Consider the following 12473-nt stretch of genomic DNA (forward strand, 5'->3'; position numbering starts at 1 on the left):
ATTCCATCACCGGAAAATCAGATACAGGGACGGTGAAATAGATCATAGATGAAACGGATCAGAACACGTGAGCTGTGTGCTCCACACTCAATCCAGCACATCTCCCTGTTCCACCTCTGATCCTTGCGTACGTCAACAACAGGGGTTGGGTTGACCTGTTCGACCTGCAGCTCTTTGACTAGTCTCAAGATACCAAACATAGGTTTGGTTTTCTATCGACACCAGGTTCCTGCAAAAGTATGAACTGAAAGAGGCCGACTTCTTTTTTCCTATACAGTATTTTAGTCTTTTGTGTTTTAATATCAGTATTTTCAAAAGGTTTGTACCAGAAGTTCAGTACCCTATACTTGTAAAAAACATGTGGTGTGCCTAATTTAAAATCCAACAAGGCATTTGGGTGTACTCGCATACACAGAATATTGTAAAACAGCTTGTTTGGCAACTTTATTTTTTAATGCATTTATTATAGAATTAAAAATTTGCAAACATTGACGTTTAAAGTATAAATAAAAGTCTTTCTGACACAGTGCAGCTGCGTCATCTGCAATAGATGATATTGGGCTCACGTTAAATGAGTCGGTGCCGTGGAGTGAAAACAGCCGCCTTTCTCCCTCTTGTTTGACCATAAGGACCAAAATCCTCTGGGCCGCTGTTGGCCACTGTCAGTGAACTTTCATTGTACCGTGAGTCAATGTCAATAAATAGGCATCATCGTAAAAATGTACACAGTCACATCTTTACATCTGCAACTATTCTAGAAAATACTTTTTTTTTTTTTTTAAAGGCTCTATGATAGTACAAATAAAGTCATGAAGAAAATCGCAGTGCCCTGCAGGACAGCCACCAGAGCCTTGCTGGGGCGGATAACAAAATAAATCCTTCCGTTTCTCGCCACTGAAGCTTGCGCTCATCACAGCGCCGTGTGCCGTCACGCCTGGCTTCCCTCCTCCCATGTCATCGCATTAAAGTCCATGTCAGTGAGTGTGACCGTGAACGGTCCTTCCACTCTGTCTGGCTCCATGTGCTCCTCTACCCTCCTGGTTGTGTTCAAGGTATTTGCCCTCCAGGAATTCAGGGGTCGGATTGCTTTCTGGAATCGCTGAAAGACAGAAAAAAAAGGGAAAAAAAAGTCAGAGACGGTCACAACTCCACACAGGTGCTTTCATTTCATCGACTGATGGGAGTTTGAGCCGTGCCGTCAGTGTAACCCTTGCAGAGGTGTAATCTGAGCTTGCAGCGACAGACTGACACAGCGGTGATACTGACGTCTTTCAGTGTTCCGGTTTCTTTGCCGATGGCGACAATGGCCCAGATGAGGATTTGTAGACAGCAGGTCGCGCCCATACACACACCCAACGCTTTCCCCCATCGCGGATACACATAGGAGCCGTAATGGAGTGACGTGTTGTACATCTCGATGAAGATGTAGGACAGGATGAACTGCAGGCACAAAAGTAAACAGGAGAGGAGAAAATGAGAGGGGCAGCGCCGGAATGTTACAGGAGCGACTCAGATTGAATGACAGTTCCTGCTTTTCAATTATTTAACTGGCACTGGCAATACCTCAGCATAGTAAGTCAGAGTAGATCTCAAATGAGTGTAAGTTATTTTTTGTCATTGCTAGTTTTTTGTCCAATTTGAGAGTGTATTTGTTAACAAGGTTTCACCCCTCATCAAATAGCAATGGTAGTAACAGCACAACAATACATCCTCTTTATCTTCTAACATCGTGTGTAATGTAATAAAGAGCTATTTAAAAAGAAAAATCACAAATTTCCCCCCGACAAATCAGTGAGTACATTGTTGTAATTGACTTGGATTGGGAGGCATATTCAACATTGATTGTGATAATCCTTTGTCATAACATTAAGGGGAAGAAGCACTTTTGTTATGGTGAATATTTCTTGTTTGCACAGTACATTGTGATACTCACCAGCAAAAGAAACGGAGTGAAGAAAACCCAACATGCTTTGAAATAAAGCAGCACTTTGGTGCACCAGGGAGGGCAGTCGCTGATCATGTCAATAATATCCTGACAAAACTGGTTCACCCCTGATATGGACATCGACATGAAGACAAAAAGCCAATTAAAAACCTTGATATCAAATAAAAATGTTCATTTATGATGAGAAATCATGTGATTATGGGAGAGTAAATTGAAGGTTTGGGGGAGTGAGATGGGATACCATAGAAGAAGGAGATGCCAAGGCACATGAAGAGGGTGATGATGATGAGGCCAAAACTAGTGCTGAAGGAGTCAATGAGAGTGAACCAGTAAATCCCCCCCTGCAGAGACACAGCCAGGAGTATACATGAGTATGAGCACACACAACATGCATACACACACACACACACACACACACACACACACACTCATCACTCGGTAATAACACACTTACATTAGTCACCAACAGGAGCCCCATCAAGTACAAAGAAAAACACAGAGCTCCCAGGAACATGGACTTGTGCAGCGTGTTGGTTCTGAGATGTGGAAACTCATCCATTACGGCCGTAGTGATGCCCTCCATGTTTCCAAACTGTAAGGAAGAAAAAAAACCAACCCACAAGCTCTTCAGAGGTGCACTCAAAGCTCTCAATTTCTGCTCATACTGTATGTCTGTATGGACTATGGACTCTGTAAGGACTTTACCAGTGTATCCACGCCAAGCATAAAAAGCATGATGAAGAACATGATGGACCAAAACACAGAGCCTGGCAGCAGAGCAAGAGCTTCTGGGTATGCAACAAAGGCCAATCCAGGACCTGGAAACAAATAAATATAAAGAAAAAGAAATAATGATTAAAAATAAATAAATAACTAAATTATATAATAGTTCCATTAAATGAAAAATACTTTCCACAGGTTTGAATCTTGTATCTCTGGGCTTATTGTGCGCTCATAGATCATTAGGAAGTGAGAAAATGTATGATCAAACAGAAAAGTGTGAGGTTCTGGAAAGATTCTTGTAGCAGACGTCACTCAAGATGGCTGCAGTTTTAGTGAAAGATAAGAAATGTAAATTAACTTGTTAAGGCTTTATTGTGTACATCTGCTATAACTGTGGTCCTAAAAATGTTATGAAATTCTATCTCAAACACACCACTCGACTTTCAAGTGTTTTCCCAAATACACAGAAATGAAATATCACATCGTTTCACTGTTATGCAACATGTCTCATAAAAAGCAATACCTGTATCTGCCACCTCGCCGACAGGCACTCCTTTTCGCCACGCCATGTGACCCAGGATTGAGAATATGGCAAATCCGGCGAAAAAGCTGGTGCAACAGTTTCCTGTGGTGATGACCAGAGTGTCCCTGAAATCAAAAGAGTCGTATTGAAGACATGGGAGGATTTAAAAAAGTAAACAAACAAACAAAGAGTGCAGCAGAGCCTCAGCTCACCTGATGACATTGTTGTCAAACTTATTGTAAGAGGCCATGGAGAGCAGCCCTCCAACTCCAATACCGAGCGAGTAGAAGATCTGTGAGGCTGCGTCATTCCACACCTGCATTGTTTCAGACGGGGATATGCTCTCAAGGGCTCACTGTCATTTTCGAGGCAACACATTTATTTGCAAACTCATCATTTGCTCAGAAGTACCTGCGCATTAGCTAACCGGCCCCAGTCTGGTGTGAGGTAGAACGCGACGCCCTGAAGTGACCCCTCCAGTGTAGCACCTCTGATGATCAACACAATGAGCACAAAGTACGGGAAGGTCGCCGTTACATAAACCACCTGAAAGCACAGCCACACGGTCGGTCAACAAAATACAGCAGGAACGAGACTCTGTGTGTGCGTTTGTGTGTGTGAGTGCATTTTTTTTTCTTCCTCTGGGGAGCAGACAGTATGGGCATTGTGCAGATTCACCTTGCCAGAGCTGCGGATGCCCTTGAGCATGCACAGGAAGATGATGATCCAGGCGACCAGGAGGCACAGGGCTAGGGACCACCGGACGGGACCCGGGTCGTGAAGACCTTCACTGTGTACCACACCCAGCACACGCTCGCTGGAAGGTGACAAGTCACACCTGGATTACATACCTAAACACACCTTTTTGGCCCACATTTAATTTAATGCATGACCAGAGGGCAGGAAAACGGGTCACGGTTGTCAGACTGGATTACTTAAACAAGATGTGATGGCATTCACTCTCTGACAGGCCCATACCTTCTTTTATAAAAGTACTGCACTAGGGTGCGACTATAATCGGTGGCCTTAAAACACCTATGATAAACTATTCTGAAGATGTTTTTAATAATGTTATGGAGTGAGAATGGCTGCCTGTGTTTATTGTATGTCTACTGTGTGTTTTTTAGCTACACCGTAATTTCGTTGTGCAATTTATTGTACAATGACAATAAAAGCTTCTAATCTTCTAATAAGGAATGCATCAGACTTCTTTCAGGCTTCATTATGTGCAACACAATGTTAGCAGTCAAATGCCTTTACATCTCAACATCCCCCCCCCAAACAATACTTTGTTATGAAGGTTATAAAACTCTTGAATAACAGGTGCAGTACTCTTGCTTTAGATGATCAGTTAAATAATTGTTTAGCTGTTGCAAAACATCATGGCGAGGTTTGACGGACTGACTTTCCATGATCTGAAGGTTACAGCCAATAAAATCAGTGCGCATTCATTGTAAACAAGCGCCTGCTGTGTACACGCCTTGTTCAGAGAAATGTAATGAACATGTCACAAAAGAATGACAAATGACTATACAAACATTTGCAATTCAACTTGGGAGTACACAGTCCATTTTGTCTCTATGGAGTTTACAAATTAGGAATGTGATTTCCTGCTGTGCGAGCCCGGTACTTACTTCCAGAAGATTTCCGTGGGGCTGAGAGGTTTACCAGTGGAGCTATTTCCAGTGGTGCTGTTGCCACAGATAGCTGCGTTGGAGATATGGTCACATGACCAAGGCAGAGGGCTCTGCAACGAGCTGCCCAGGTAGTAAAATGTCCATGCAATGATGACATTGTAGTAGAGACACACCAGTATGGAAACGCAGAGCATCCCGATTCCAATACCTGTGCCGAAAAAACACAGGAGGGTGCATGAGAAACTTGCAGAAAATGATTTACACTTTTGCAGGTGAATGCTTATCTCTGTTTTCTTCAAAATCCACACTACGCTGCAGGAAATATTTCTTTTTTCCTCAAGACACAGTTCCTGCAAGTTTCTTTAATCACATTTCTACATTTAACAGCGGAGTTGCAAAACTGTCTGCAACTTTTAAGGTTATCCACATGGAGAAAGTAGTGAGGCGACAAGCTGGAGTGAGTCAGCAGCCACTTGCTTTCCTGGGCTACAAGATCGGACGAGATGCGCCGACCTCTCTAGGTCAACTTGAAATATTTATCACACTAATAATAACAAATAATTTTCCAGACTAAAGTAGAGCATTAATACAGAACTGTAATTAAACACCAGCACAATAACTAATGAGGTGCTACTGAATTACAGTCTATGGTGGACATTGATTGCTGAATTGAGAGGAAGTCATTACCTTTTAGCAGAGGGCAGCATTTCCACACGGTGATCGGACCGGCCGCGCCGTACTGACCCAAACTCAGCTCCATGAGGAAGAGCGGGACACCCGTGAAGAGGAGCATGATGAAGTAGGGGATGAGAAAGACACCTGTGCAGAGAGGAAACATGCCTTCATGTATGCACGCACGCGGCCTGTAGAGGCAGGTGAAATTTGACTACTACTGCTATTTACAGGAGGTGGTGTCCCGGTCAAGCTCCAACATGTTTGATGTAACGTACAGAAAGGCTGGGATACAAAGGCCGACCGCATGTCTGGTGTGTGATCAAGGGTAAACACACCTACTCTTAGAGGATTAGCTCGTGCTTTGTGTTGTGGTTCAGAGTTGCTGCGCAGAGCTCTGGACTGAGTGTGTCAAATAACGTTGTCATGATCAGGAAGGACAGCTCGCGCCCCGGGGCAGGGCAAAGAGTGCCTCCTGCCTAAACGACCGGAACAAATCATTACAGAGGCACACGCATGGGCATTAAAAGCATTTGATGCGACCGTGGGCAGGGGAACATGTTTGCACGCTGCTCACCTCCACCGTTGCGATAACAAAGGTATGGGAATCGCCACACGTTGCCCAGTCCAACGCAGTATCCGATGCAGGAGAGCAGGAACTCATACTTTCCACCCCACTGTTCCCGTGGGACGGCGGTCGGAGCAGTTCCATGGCTCAGAGCTTGGGAATCGATCTGCTGTGTTGGTGAAGTGGTTGTTGTTGTTGGGGCGTGGCCATTTTGAGTGACAGAATGCCCATTCGTATGCACTGAATTCTAAAAAAAAAAGTAAAGGAAATTACACAGAATCTGTTATTATTATTATTCCTATAAATCTGACATATTACATCTGTGGTTATGAAGAAGATTTCCCCGGTTGCAGCTCAGTCCAGTAAACATAAACAAGTTTTGTATAAGCAGACTCTGTTCCTCTTCCTTACTGCAGGTCATCTACTGCCGAACAAGAAGATAACTAGTTTTTAATGTCAGGTCAAGGAAGTATGACAGAGATAATAACATGACTTCTGCTTTCATCACTATGCATCCGTATTTCACTTGTAATGAAAACACCCCAGTATAGAAAATGAAATGTGTTGATTAAAGGCTGAAAACTGCAAAAAGATTATCATCACTGTCATCTTCACTACAATGACAGACAACAGACTTTACTGGCTGAAGATTCAATAAATTACTGTATCATGATGATTGTTTTAAATGTATTTATTCGCATGTTGATACTTTTAATTGATAAAATGAACATTTAATGGTGGAAGCAGTGGACAGTGGTGTTCCTAAGTGAGTGTATGTGTTGGTCTCTCGGTACTATTTGCTCCGTGACTCGTGATCTGCTCAGGGTGTATTCTGCCTCCACCCATTGTCGGCTGGGATTGGCACCAGCAACCCGTCATTGTAAATTCTGCATCTATGACCACTTTAACCAACTCAGTCTCATAAAGTCTCGATTCACCAACCAACTATTGTTTTTTTTCTCCCCATCATGAGACGTTGGTGTGAATAATCCTATATCAAACAAAAGAACTCAATATTATGTCCAATTAAGTTGGAACAACACTCTTTTTGGGACAGAAAAAGTTTAGGAAGTAAAAAAAATGAAAGCTGTAACATGTAGAACACAGGAACATATTTTAAAACTTTATATTCTCAATATCAGTCAACCCTGGATTAGTTATCTGAAAGATACAAAGATATATATTTTTAAATGATTCATGAGTGTGAGGTCATGATGGGATGGAGTGAGGAAAGTTAGGCTTAATTTTGTCATGATTATTTATCTATTTATTTATTCAGGAGAACCTAAAGATACAATCCAACTAACAGCATTGATCATGTTTTAGAGTGCTGATTGTTTATGATCATAAAACTCAGCATGACATTGGAAATGCGCCTGTACAAAACAGCATCCCACAAATGAGAAAACATGAACACAGATGAAGGTTTGACGTTTGGCAGAAAGCCTCGTGGGAACTCCTCACGGCACAAAGTGGCTCATACAAAGACCACGACTTGCAAATGTGGGTTATTGTCACTGAATTACAAAAACACAAAGAAAGATGTTTACAAAACTGAAAGTGCTACTCAATACTGTAGCATGTTTACATATCAGCTTCCCCCCATAGAATCTATTGTCCTCTTCGTATTATATGCAAACTTATTTTAATTAAGAATCCATCCATCTTCTATCGTTTTACAAGCTCAGGGTTGCTGAGCTGGATTCCATCTGACTGTAGATGAAGGAAGTTTCCACCTCCATCCAGACTGGAACAGGGGATTTTGATCTGGGTGTGAGGTGAGAGTGCACTCCACTACTCCACCGTGCACACCTTCACTATACACTGACACCTACTGCCACACCTTGCTGATCACTCAGTAAGTCTTATAACAAGTAGACATTAATCAGACCACCTGCAGTCGATCACAGCTTTTAAAAAGTTGCACGACTTTGCTGTAAACATTGCCTTTGTTTTCGATTTCTTCATCTTGTTGCTGAGAAAACAGACTGAACCTGCGGCAGAGGCGCTATCTGCACACCTACCTGTACCTGGGAGGTAAAGACTCCAGGAAAAAGTTAGTGTAAACACATCTGTTGGACGAGGGTCCGTTTTTTGTTTTTTTTAATCAGCGTCCGCTTATAGAAAAGCCTGAGAGCAATGTAGAAAAACAGGTCCGACTGCCTTTTCCAAACAACTTGAAACTTTCCTGTGCGCTAAGATATGTGCCAGCAAACAGCCGGTAAATGGTTGGAAGGTGGGGTGACGTGGTGTTTTAAAGCCGCACAGAGGGATGATAAACAGGGACTCACCATAACAAAGCTCCGCTCCGCTCCTACCTGCGCTGCGGCTGCAGGCGCTCCGTGGACTCCAGCGGGGCTCCCCGGAGCCGATTTACCGCCTCGATCCTGCATTTCCCCCTCCCACCCCCCCAAAAAAAGAGGCTCAGGTGGAAGCTCACTGCTCGTTCCCGGAGCCGCTTCTCCGCATTGTTGCTCGGTTCCGGTCCACCGAGGTGCACCGAAGTGAAGTCAGTGCGATCGGCAGCGGAGAGACATCAGCGGTGACGAAGAGGAAGAAGCGCCGGTGGGCGGTGAGGTGAAGGACGCAGGAGGCAGGGCGCAGGGCGCAGGGGACAGGAGGCAGGAGGCAGGAGGCAGGAGGCAGGAGGCAGGGCGCAGGGGACAGGACGCAGGACGCAGGACGCAGGACGCAGGACGTAAGACGCAGAGCCCAGGGCGCAGGGCGCATGGTACAGGTGCGATGTCAAGCCACTCCTCCTCTTCCTCCTCCTCAAGTAATACAATATTTGTTTCCCACTAGCAACCAAAACACGGATACTCAAGAGTTTCACCTGCCCCCAGAGGAACTACACCTTTGTTATGTGGCCAGAAAGCAGCAAAGCTTGATCAATTTACTAATAAAAGAGAATATTCTTCTTCTGTAACCTACTTCAGGTATAAGTGTTTTTGTAAATGTCCACAACTCAGATAAATCTGTCTCTTGAAGTCCTGCAGAGCATGCACACACAAAACCTAATTGAATCATTAGTTTCTCATTTTTTTAAAATTCTATTCATTGGCAAAAAAAAAAACACCCTAAAAAAGTAAACAATTCAATACAATACAAAGCAAAAGTTTCAAAAGTTAAGAATAAAAGTGAACAAATGGAAGAATGAACATGTGATCTGCCGCTTTGTAACAAATAATCAGTTTTACAATAACAATAAAAATATACAACACAAGCAACAAAATTATATGATGTCATGTGCATAAATCAATACTCAGTAAGTATAATTTGGATCTTACTCACTCCACGGATGTTAAAATAATCTCTGAGCATTCATTATAGTTTATTTTGAGCTTGAGTGTAAACTAAGATTCCCTGAATAAGCGTTCTGCACACCACATCATCCCAATAATCCAATGCTTCAGGATAATGTCAGGTTATAGCCTCACAATTTGGCTCAAATTGTGGGCGAAGCTCAATTTCCTACAGAGAACGACTTTATTTCACTGTAAATAAAGGTCAATGTGGAAGTGGTATGGATTACATTACTTTATAAAAAGTATAAGAAAAGAAAAGAAGGCAAATATCTAATCAACTTGCTACATTTCAGTTATTTTGTGCTTTTCTTAATGCAGTAATGCTGAATAAATCTCCTGACTTTAGTTGTGTACTTAAACAACAGAACTGCAAACCTTTTGGGTTACAAGCACCTCTAACTGATACACAGCAGTGAACTGAGTACGTCATTTAAAGGAAATGAAGTCATGTTAAATCTGATCTTATCAAATCCAAAAGAGGGCTGATCAACATGTTTCATCTCACTTTATGAAGCTGAACAAAAACAGTCGTTTGCAACCGGGGTGGTGTAATGCACAGAAACAGTTTCATTGCAAACAGGCTTGATGGGCTTTTCCTCCACTGATGAAGCTTTCTTTGTACTCCTCAGTCAATTTGTGTTGAGAGACTCAACAAACGTGTTTGCCTTTTATCAAACCCAGACCTTGAGTACGTATAGCCTGACAAATGTGTTGTTCAGTCGCTCTAAGGCTAATGAACATATTCTAAATCCGTGCCATGCAATGCAACGAGAGTGCAAGTTTTAACTGCTTCAAATGACAAAAAGCCTACAATACAAACTTCTCTTCTATTTTTGTCAAATGTAATGAGATCAATGGAAATGTGTTGGTCTCTGGAAGAAAGTTTCAGATGTACTGTATGAAATTAATTGATTAATATCTACCAAAACAAACAAACAAAGAAATAGTTGAACTGATTATTGGTTGTGTGAGACTGCAGGAGGATTTGAGGTGTCACATGGCTGAAAGGGAAGCTCTAAATGTTGGCGTTAATCTGCCTCTGTATGCAGAACAGGAAGAGAGGGCGTAGCTGTTTATTGCTCTCTGTACTTGAGTCAGATTATTTCAAACATACAGCAGTGTTAGGAGCACCAAAGAAAACCTTTTCTCCATGCACAATATATGTGAATGTTGTGACCAACTTGACCTAAACTGGTTTAGTCCTACAGCAGTAATGGCCACATCGGGGGCAAAGGCATATGTTCTCAATTGATCAACTCCCATGAATTGATGAACCACAATTTGATGTAAAAGGTTTAAAAAAGAAAAAAAAAACATATGGAGCAAACAGAGTTAGTCTCAATGGCATGATACTGACTGTCTCCCTTTTTCTCTTAGCAGCAACTTGTGGACTCTTTAATCCACATAAGCTCATGATGCTTTTCTAAATCCATCCAATCTGTTGCGTGTCTGCAGTTAACATGCCCACTCAGTGAATCTGGGTCAGTGGAAGGTATAGGTAACATGTAGTTGCTCTGTAAAAGGAATAACCACCGGTGCATGGGGTGAAGAACAGGAGTCATCAAGGACTGAGATTCAGGTCTGGTTTGTCAGAATGTGATCAGGTGGCAGCTGATACTCTCATCATGGAGGCATGACATCGAATACAGGAACAGACGATTGAAGATGTGAGAAAATTGAAGGATTTCATTAAGAAAATGGAACTTGAAGACCAAATGACGAGCGACTGGAGCCAATATTATCAGCCACCGATGGAGAGTGAGCGTTGCAGTGACCAGAACAGCAACTACATGAGGGCGGAGGACGATTGTGAGCCACACTGCAACATCTGGACAGATGCAGAACCTGGAAGAGTAAAGGCCTGTAATGGTCACTCGTTTGCAATGGAGGCTCGGATAAGACTCGATAATTTGAAGTCCGGGTGTAATTCATCTTCACCCTGCTGTATCACGAAAAGGACGCTGTACAACTACGACAGCGAGAAAGACCTCTGGGGCAAAGACGAGTCTGCTTTGGACTTGGTGGATATTCTTGATGTCGAGGACGATGTGCATGATGAGGAGAACTGGTAAGTGTCATGAGGCTTGCAGAGTGTTATACAGACATGTTATTTTTTTAATTAAATTTTATCTAATGTTCCTCTTTAAACATTTATAAATACTATATGTTGTTAAAATGTACAAGGTCAAAAGCTACCAGCCTCCAAATGAAAACTTCTCTGAGCAAGTTTATACTCTACTGAGAGTACTCCCTGAGAATTGTTTGCCTCTTATTCTCCGCAGGCTATATGAGCTTCCAAATAAGTTGTTAGAGGAGAAGGAGTCTGCTCTCAGATGGTGCCGACACGTCCTGGATCATCCCAGCCCGGAGACGGAGGCTGCGTGTCATGCACTTTTAAAAATGCTGGATCAAAGTAAGCAAGCAGCTCCAACTCGCTCGCAAAAACTATTCTGGATATGAGAGAAGTTTCACTCAAAGTTGAGCAAAGACAATCATTTCCAATCTTGGGAAGCGCTAGAGATCAAGGGGTCACTTTCTAAGGCTTCTTCAATCTAAGGCAGACCCTGGAAACTACACATTGGATTTACTTAAGAGGCTGCTTTATGGCTTCACTTCGTTCATATGCTCTTTTCTCCAGGATCAAGACGTCCTTTCTACAGACAACCTGCAGTTTTTCATCAGGCAGCCAATGTCCCTGTGGGCTCCTTTTTGGACAAAACAACAAACAGCTCAACACATGATACCTCTGACCGTCCAGGTAAAGTCTTCATAACAGACTCTGGGACATATTTTTTTCTAATGAAAATAGCTCTCAGATGACAAACTTTACAGTCCTGCTTGTTTATCAATTCATTTTTAGACAGCTTTCAGGCTTAGTGAGTGAAAACAACAACAGAAGTGATAAAAGTGCAAGAACTCTCAGCTTTATTCTGAATGGATTTGCATCAATTGTGCCTGTTACTAAACGTTTGTTGAAAAGCTTTGAGTTATACTGATGTCAGATCAGTACAGAGGAGCTCCCACAAGACTCCAACAAGAGCTGAGATTAAAGAAGTGACAATGAACATGAAGCAGAAGACATGACGAATAACCACAGGGG

At 42.6% G+C, this 12473-nt stretch overlaps 1 protein-coding gene across 1 annotated transcript; it reads right to left on the reverse strand.

Moving 5' to 3' along the window:
* Positions 1-431: 431 nt before the first annotated feature.
* Positions 432-8446, reverse strand: slc6a7 (solute carrier family 6 member 7). The gene is made up of 14 exons (XM_080508222.1): positions 8360-8446; positions 6078-6315; positions 5516-5647; positions 4826-5036; positions 3870-4008; positions 3603-3737; positions 3404-3507; positions 3192-3316; positions 2651-2763; positions 2400-2537; positions 2187-2286; positions 1934-2052; positions 1267-1440; positions 432-1099 (listed from the first exon to the last, which is right to left on the reverse strand). The coding sequence occupies exons 1-14, from the start codon at positions 8360-8362 to the stop codon at positions 929-931; spliced, it is 1902 nt and encodes a 633-aa protein (XP_080364348.1). The 5' UTR covers positions 8363-8446; the 3' UTR covers positions 432-928.
* Between the last annotated feature and the right edge of the window lie 4027 nt (positions 8447-12473).

Source organism: Blennius ocellaris (assembly GCF_963422515.1).
Source record: "Blennius ocellaris genome assembly, chromosome: 14".
NCBI lineage: Eukaryota > Metazoa > Chordata > Actinopteri > Blenniiformes > Blenniidae > Blennius > Blennius ocellaris.

Bases quoted from the DNA above. Each gene is read 5' to 3' on its own strand.
- slc6a7 (XM_080508222.1), bottom strand. The intron at 3,508-3,602 runs GTACTTCTGAGC...GAAACAATGCAG, and splicing joins GCCGGTTAGCTAATGCGCAG to GTGTGGAATGACGCAGCCTC. The intron at 1,441-1,933 runs GTGAGTATCACA...TTGTGCCTGCAG, and splicing joins TCACTCCGTTTCTTTTGCTG to TTCATCCTGTCCTACATCTT.